Genomic DNA, 9,370 nt, shown 5'->3' with positions numbered 1-9,370 from the left:
TATATATAAATATAAAATGTTAAATGTAATGTTAAATATCATATACACATGTATACACACACACACACAATTACCACTTTTAGCCGCTGAAAAAAATATACACTACAGGCCTTTTTGATGACAACATGCACATGTTATGAAAAAGAATCATATTTATGTGGAGTCAACTATTGCAGTCCTCAATTTTTTTTTATAAATATAAATATATAAAAGGCTATATATATATACATAGCCATCTCTATTTTGTGTTCAATAAATACAGGAATATTTAGAGGACAAACCTCTATAGATTGAAGTGCAATTCATGATGTGACATTTACTTAACATCCTCACACAGGCTTCTAGCTGGACATCTGTGTGTGTGTGGTTGTTTCTCTCCTCTCTCTTAATGTGCGCGTGTGTGTGTGTGTGTGTGTGTGTGTGTGTATTTGGGGCCGTGAGGGTTGATGTTTAGGCACTCTTGAAGGTTAGGTTCAGTGTCAGTGGTCAAGGTCAGGTGTTAATTCATAAGCGCGAGCGAGAGAGAAAGAGTGAAAATCTACTTAATCTAAAAGGACAATGGCAGAATCTGACCAAAACAATGAAAATGCACACAACACCAAAGACGACAACATCACGACTGTTAGATGATCGGCCCCAATGCCAATCGTTTCTTCTTTCTTTCTCTCTATTTATCTCTTTCTTTCCTCCCCTTACCAGTTTGACCACAGGGGTCAGCCTCCAGCGAATGAGGTCATTCGTCTGGGATGAAATTGACCTTCAACCCCTCAACTTGATCGCTTGCCCGCATTCCAACCTGGACAACCAACCAGCACAGAGCTCACAGAGCATGCGTGTGTGTGCATGCGTATATGTGTTTGTCGCAAAACAATCAAATCATTTTACTCATAGAAAAACATGGATACATGTTCTCCAGCCTAAATATATATATAGGCAACGATAGACAATAATATCATAGCTTATTAAAAATGAACCATTCAGATACTATTTGTTTGAATTGATCTATTCCTATTTTTTTTTTTTTAATACTGTAATACAGCAAAGTCTTAATGCAAATCGAACACATGCACGCACACACTAGATTTGGTCTGTAATAAAAAAGCACACACAATGAAGACGCAGCAAAGCATCAATGTTGGAGGTCAATACCTCACTGACACTCCTTATGATGGCACATCAAAAAGTCAATGATCAGCTCAAGACTAGAGAATCAAAGCTATCGAATCAAAAACATTTACACACTGTTTCCATTCCATGGTCCATGTGTCCGGCAAAATTCACTGAAAGTAAATCTAACCATGAGATATCATTATTTAACATCTATCAAATGCATTATTTTGGAGGAAAACATAATATTTTATATAAAAATGTTTATCTTCATGCATTATTTTCTCTTTCTATTTTATTTTCTACAATTACATAGGAAAATAAAACTTTTATTTAGTCTATATGTGGTAGGCTACAATATTTTAAATAGTCTAGGTTAAGATCTCATTCAAAAATAATTATCAATTATAAACAGGTATATGTACATTATCCCAATATAAAGTCTATATCTCTGTATTTGTAGTATTATATATTATTTTACTGTGTATGCCGGCCATGTGCTTCTTCACTAATGAAATATAGAGCAATAACGACAGAAGCCGACTGACCAGCTGCCCTTTGACACTGAGGTCGTGAGCGAATGTGCTTTGCACATAGTGTGGACAAATGGTATTTTTTAGCGTTAATGTCAGGGTTGTTTTTTCTCCTGTTTTTGTTTTGATCGTCAAAGCCTTTTGGACCAAAAGTTGTTGTTTAAGTTGAAAGATCGATACTATTTTGCAGCTTTTTGCCGAGGTGAGCGAAATACTCTCAAATATCAGGGAAAACAACGAAATTGCCGAGTCCTTCATGACAAAACATCAAATTCACAGCGACATATCCTTCCATTTAGTCATAAAATGCGACCGATATACCAGTATTAATATTTGTTAAATATCTGGAAAAATGAATATTATTTTAAACGTATTAATCATTTAGTTTACTATGCAATCATTTTGCGTGATTTCACTTATTTTACATTAATAATTAAGATAATAATTGTCAAAATATTCATTTATTTTTAAGCATGTGCATGCATATTATAATAAATTATTGCATTAACTATATTTCAATACTAAAACACTGTGACACCACAAAAATGATGTGCCGAGTAAATCAAATGCTTGACCACTGCAGGATTTCACATCTTCCATTTGAAGTTTTTACCGACACCTGCACGTTCAGTTGTCAAAAATTGATTTCCTTTTAGTTGCTCAGTCATTTGATATGGGTACATTTATCATAAATCTAAATAAACATTAACATTAAACACATTTATTCATAACATAAATGATCAAAGCATGCACATGCATCACTAAAACTCTCACCCGACGTGCATTTATTTAATGAATGCAGATAGGCTATTTGCATTTATAAACTCAAATATCTAAATGTTCTTGTAGTTTGTAAAAAATAAGCTATTTTAAAGATTATTTTAGTTCCTAATCGAAATTTGACGACTGAAGTTCAAAGGCATTATGATACTAAAATGAATATTCACGTTTTACATAAATTTGCGTTTATTTTAAATTCACGATTTTAATCTGTTCGTTTTAATCTGTACGTTTTATGGATAGCACGTTTGCATTTTGAATATGCAAAAATGCAAACATGTCAATGCATAATTAAACAATAAATGCAAATGCTGCCATATTATATATTTTAACCATTTAGTAATAAATGAATACATGTTATATCGTGAAAACAATACATAAAAGGGCAGTACATATTGTAAGCAATGCAGGACTAATAAACTACATTTCCATTGTAAATTCGACGATCCTTAAAACTTAAAGCACTGCACTAAATGCCACAACAACCAAGTTGTTGCAACATACGGGAAATTAATAAAGTAAATTCTACAGAAAACATTAGATTAAACACTGGGATAATCGGACACCATTAAAATATGCTACGACAGAAACATACGACTTCTGTTTATTCCGTTCTGAAATAAACAAGTGAACACAAGAAAAGTTAGCATGTTGCATTTGCGGAATAGCCTAATGATAAACCTTACAAATCATAAAAACTATAAATAGACTATAACATATATACATAAAAATACAAAGGCCTACGTATGTGTGTGAATGTTTTTCTTCTTCTTCTTCTGGCAAACAAGCAATGGAAATGTCTTGTTGCTAAATTCCATATTCATTTAACAACGGCAAACCTATAGTTAGTCTCTGAAAATATTAAAAGCGTAAAAACAATCTTATAGGCCTACCCGTGTTTTTTAACCCTCAAATTATGTCTTTAGACTAACTTTACGATTAAACCCTTCAACGAATTGGTGGATGATACCAAAAGGAAAAGAGAAAGAATGAGAGGGTGAGATAAAAGGTTAAGCATATTGCAAGCATGGTTACGTAGGGTGAAGTAAGGTAAAAGAGGGTTATTTTTGACAAATTAAGCATTATAATATCTATACACACAATGCTCCAGTTTCTAAGATTTCCTAAATGCACAGCCCTATATAAATCATTTAATTATAACTTAAATAATAGTTTCATCGTGAAGCCCTTCACGCTGCCAATACAGCTTCCTGAAGACAGACAGACGGAGTTTAAACCTGGAAGATTTTCACTGAATCTTTGTAGTTGGTGTCAGCATGTCTCTCCCTCTCTCTTTCTCTGTCTGTCTGTCTCACTCTCCATGTCTCTAGTCCAGATAGAGAGATATCAGCCTCGCGCTCCAGACTTCAAACACGCGCGCAGGGAGGAAGTGTCTCTCGCTCCCCTCTCGACCTGTCGATATCCCGATGACTGTTCGCTCTTTATAAAAGTCACAATTCCATCCTTTTAATTGATTTCTCATAATTAACTCAGTGTGTTCATCGATTTCCACTCGACGGCGCATCGGCCTCTCTATCCGGGAACACACCGGTCGCGAACATAAGGCCTTATTATTTTCGCGTTAACTGAAGCCGAATAAATATTGACCACATTCAATATCAATTAAAGCCCAACGACACTAAATAATCCCACTGGGTCCCGTCGGCAGGTGGAGAGGTCATCAAAATGGAGGGAAAACGTGTATTTTGAAACTGGGTTGTGCATTTTGGTCGTAGTTATATGCTTCATATGTTCTGTCGTTTGAAATAGATAGGCCTACATTGATAATTCATTTAAATAAACATGGTGCTAATTACACAAACATATTCATAACAAATTATTAAAATAGGCTATGTATACACACCTTTGTCTGACTTGCCATTTTCTATAAGGAAACAAAGTGCACCTTGATATAGCCGCCTCAAGAAGTTCTGTCATTGATGTAAACATTTGCTATTATTGAGCACAAAAAAACAAATTAAAAAACAATTATTAAAACAGTTATTAAAAAACTAAATTAGCCATTGGGAAACAAACTCATTTGAATAATTTGGTGAAGCCCTCTGCTCTGAATGTCAATGATTTGTATATGATTTCTGTGGACCTTTCAAATCTTATTAAGCATCATTTGAATGATTACATTTGTGTTTTTGAAAATAGACCAACTTCCTATTCAAACTATTTATCTGTGACCAATGCCGGTATACTAGTCGTGTGAAAGATGGGAACATTTTCAGGAGCCAGCAGGTCCAAATTTCTAAATTTCATTTTTAAAAAGGTAAGAAGTCCAGAATCCCAAGCTTTTGGAAAAAACCGGCTCTGAAATTCAAGAACAGAGAAAGACAGGGAGAGAGCAAAGCAAGGACAGGAGAAAGGTTTATCACAGCTTTATCAAACAGGCACCTGACAGGATAATGGTCACTAACTCGATGTGTAATTATCAGCGAGTGAGAGGGTCAATCCTGCACGTACTCTATGCATGTCTATGAAACAAAAAACAGTATCATTTCTTTGTTTGCATGTGCATTTGAAAAAATCTGATTGATTAGTTTGATCAACAACAAAACATATATTATCACACTTCTCATTATTGTATTTTCTTCCAAACAAATGCATTATGAAGAGCTTTTAAATATATTTTTATTAAGAAATTTACTTCTGAACAGTAAATGGCAAAAGAGACAGGTAGGCAATGTATGGAGGAAAGAAAAGAGGAGGGGAGTGAATAAAGGAGCTGCGAGGGGAAAAAAGTGAAGCGAACAGAGGAAGAAATAAGATGGTGTAAGACTGGATCAGAGAAAGAGAGAGGGGCGAAAGAACGCAAGCGGAGGGAGGGATGTAGAGGCCCCTTCTCTGTAGAATCAAAGCCCTCATGAATTAAACGCTTTAAGGCTCTGAATAGGAGGCACGTGCAGGAGGGCCTCTGAGAATAAAAAACGCTCACCCCATCTGGCTCTTTCAGGGAGAAAGAGTGAGCCAGAAAGAAAGAGAGAGATCAGGAGAAAGTGGAAGATCAATGGGCGTGACATGGCGAGAAACCGGAGGAACAACCGAACGTGATATATTTGGGGTTTTGTGCGGGACTATGCAAAAACCCAGCGTTAACTAGATGAAATATTTCATGTTACTAACATGAGGACCTGAATTTGAGCCCAAGCAGGCACACAAAGAGTTGTCATTACCAACCTTTAATCTGTGAGCAACCTTCAGACACTTTTTTTCCTGCGTCCCTCACCCTCCATCTCTCCTTCTCTCACTTTCCCTTGTTGTACCCAGCATCTTGGCTGTTTCCATGACGACCGAGTAGATACTGATGGGGAAGAGGGGCACATTTGTGAGGGAACCTGAGAGTTATTGAGGGTGGGACTCCACAGACATTGGCACATCTAAAATCCATCATACACGACTTAATGGATGAGCTCTATAATTCTGCATGCATAACAATCGAAGCGCAGGGTTATATAATACTCTCAAGAAACTTGCACAGTACTATTAGATATAATGTTTGCCTCTTAAAGTCATCATGAATTCAAAACATATTATAGTTACATTTTTAATACAAGAATTATCAGTGCACTCTGTTCCAAAGGAAAAAACACATTGGCTTTGTAATATTTCTTCTTCTTTCCAATGTATAAAATAAAGTAAAGTCTGGCTTCAACTTTGTTATATCAATATTTTTTCTGCAATTTGGTGTAGTTGCTGAAATTAACATGGCCAAAAGATGAAAGTATTATAGCTTGTAATGTAAATCATTGAGATCTTTATAACAGTGTAGGCTACTTACATAAAATGCATATAAATATAATTGATCACATTTATCATTTATCCCAATAATACGTCTTATTAAGATAATATTTAAATTTTTAGTTTGTGGGAGGTAAAACATAATGCAATGCAATACAACGGTAATTGAGAGATTAACGAAATAAACGTTCTTCAAAAGTCTAATGTAACATATCTGATAATACATTTTTCTTAAAAGAAATAATGAATGCATGGAAATTAAGCAAACCTAAGTAGCTTCAGTCCAGTATTTGTGATCTTGAAATATTACAAGCAAAATAAAAGTTGTATTACATGCACTTTATAAAAATCAGTAAAGATTTCACAGCAAAAAAGACATGTGAACCATGAGCTAAAGAGAATTATCAAATGATACTAAAAGGCCTTTTACCTGCTAAAAAAAGTATAGCTACTATCAATCGGACGACAGAAGATGTGTAGCAGATTGTCTACAACAGGTTTTTCAGGAAAGTTTTGATCATGTTGATAATTTAAAAGCCTCAGAAATTTATGTATCAATTTTATTATACACTTTTTTATGGTTCAGAGCTGTCAATGAAGAAAACGCAAGGAATTGAATACCGCAAATAACACTAATCAATCATCCCTTTAATCATGTGCTTGTCAAGGCATTATTCGATCACAGATAGACTACTGCACCTCAGGTCCTCTCTGGTCTACCTGTATCTGCTACACGGTCCTTCGAGCGCATCCAAAATGCTGCCGCTCGACTTGTATTTAACCTCTGGAAATTCTCTCATTTTCCGCCTTTGCTCAGCTCTCTACACTGACTGCCAGTAACTGCAAGAATTAAACCCAAGACACTGGTCCTAGCCTGCAATGCTGCCAATGGCCCGTAGAACCATTAGGCCTACCTAAAATCCTTCATCAAACTCGTACACCCCAGTCTGGTCACTGCGATCAGCCACTTCTGGTTGCTTAAATCCCCTCGACACGAAGACTTCCTGCTCGTCCAAGTCCAGATTTTTCCATCCGTTTCTATCCTGGTTCCTCATTGGAACAAACTCCAACTATCAAATATCAGACCAGCTGATCGTTTAAAAGCATTCAGATACACCTTGACATGTTTTAGCCTACCTCCACGAAAACACACACACACACACACTTGGCTTTATATGAAACACTTTAAAAACTTAATTAAGCCACTAAGATTTAGTATGAACAGATACTGAATAATCAACATTAATTTCTTGTGTATTAGCTTCTTACTGGATCTTTAGGCCAAAGCTTTATACAAAGACTACTGGTAATACAGATTAAGATGGTGGCTGTGTTTTGCAGCATGGCAACTAATTTCTAGCTTGTCATTTTTTTACTAACTAACTAACCAGCTTCAAGATGGTTATACCAGTTTAATGTTGACTCTGGGAAATGGTGGTTATTCAACTAGCCAATAACCAGCTTGGACCATCTAAGTTAGAAACCAGCTACAAAACACAATCTCAAATATTTTTTTTTGTCAACAATCGTTTTGAAGAGAAAACTTCTGCTGACATCCGCTACACAAATTTTATGTAATGTAAATATTAACCTAAATATAAATCTAAACAGTATTTATTCAGGTAAGAGCATCATTATCCAAGTGCTAACCAATCTATTGGTTTATTTTCTAACAACAATATAATTTCCGTCTTGTTGACTGGAATACCATAGGAATAACTTTTTAAGATTAAATCTTGTCAGTATAGCCCTATTAGTGTGATAAACAAATATAATGTGCATATAAGCATAAGTGTGTAACATTATCACCTGGTTGAAAGGATGAACTTCGATCTGAAGAAACCATCTGAACCCAATCTTGAACGTCAACTCGACGTTCAAATAATTCTCAACAAGAAATCACATGATTTGGCGAGTTTGGTCGCCATCTAGCGGTGTGAATCGTTCTCTGCAAGGGTCAACGGTATGAACGGTCAGTCTCACCCAAACTAGCTTGTGAAGACTATACGGGTGCGAATAAAGGTTTGAACCCCCTACATTAAGTAAAAACAAATGTTAAGGGGGTCTTAAAAGTTGATTTCAGTATTATTAGTGACCATAAAAGTTAGACAAAACTAGTTTAAGCGCACTTACATGGATGCTCACGAACAGAAAAGTCCGGCCGGCGTTCGCCTCAGAAGGTAACCATAGCAACAGTTAACCGCTTTCCGAGGGCTTTCCGTGTCAATATATTATGTATTATTGATTTATATTTAACAAGTATATCTCAGTGTTTAAGTATATCTCAGTGTTTATACATACGTAGGCCTAAAGAATACATACAATATGTGAAAACGTCTTCCCTTGTACTTTAGCCTTATCTTGTGTACTTCGTTCCTCAAATTCTTGTATTAGCGAAGCAGTTTTGAAGAACATAAGCTGATTTCTGCAACCTCCACTGATAGCAACTCACACAAGCCTTTGATATTATTATTAGAGGACTGTTTATTTGAAATGGACTGCTCTAGTGTGGGAAAGAGCACCATTTTATGCAATATCATACCCTTACGAAAATTAACCATGGTTTTATTATAGTAAAAATGTAGTAATATGACTTTGGTGGATTGATTACCATTCGTATAACCACAGTTTTACCACAAATACCATGGTTAAACTATGGTTAGTGTAGCAAAACCATGGTTAATATGTGGTTACCAAGGTTTAACTATACAATAACCATGATTTTTTATTTTATTTGTAGTAAAACCCTGTTTAATTTTCGTGATCGTTCCTCAAATTCTTATATTAGCGAAGCAGTTTTGAAGAACATAAGCTGATTTCTGCAACCTCAACTGATAGCAACTCACACAAGCCTTTGATATTATTATTAGAGGACTGTTTATTTGTATTGGACTGCTCTAATGTGTGAAATCACCATTTTATGGAATACATGTAATCATACCCTTACAAAAATTAACCATGGTTTTATTACAGTAAAAATGTAGTAACCATGACTTTTTGGTGGATTGATTACCGTTTGTATATCCACAGTTTTACCACAAATACCATGGTTAAACTATGTTTAGTGTAGCAAACCCATGGTTAATTTGTGGTTACCAACCATGGTTTAACAACAAGAACCTTTTTTTACTTGTTTGTTTTATTTGTAGTAAAACCCTGGTTAATTTTCACGACCGTTCCTCAAATTCTTATATTAGCGAAGC

General features: G+C 35.3%; 1 protein-coding gene across 1 annotated transcript in view; it reads right to left on the bottom strand.

The window, feature by feature from the left end:
* The window catches only part of LOC107752537 (POU domain, class 2, transcription factor 2), a 76,575-nt gene extending 67,329 nt beyond the window's left edge, over window positions 1-9,246 (bottom strand). The window contains 4 exon segments of the mRNA XM_074560218.1: window positions 5,607-5,652; window positions 5,655-5,730; window positions 7,977-8,013; window positions 9,243-9,246. Coding sequence (XP_074416319.1) covers window positions 5,607-5,652; window positions 5,655-5,730; window positions 7,977-8,013; window positions 9,243-9,246 — 163 coding nt within the window.
* Window positions 9,247-9,370: the final 124 nt, after the last annotated feature.

This window comes from Sinocyclocheilus rhinocerous, unplaced genomic scaffold (genome assembly GCF_001515625.1).
Source record: "Sinocyclocheilus rhinocerous isolate Xijiao unplaced genomic scaffold, SAMN03320098_v1.1 scaffold1342, whole genome shotgun sequence".
Lineage (NCBI taxonomy): Eukaryota > Metazoa > Chordata > Actinopteri > Cypriniformes > Cyprinidae > Sinocyclocheilus > Sinocyclocheilus rhinocerous.
The sequence above is the reverse complement of the archived record's forward strand: the minus strand, read 5'-3'. Positions and strand labels throughout refer to the sequence as shown.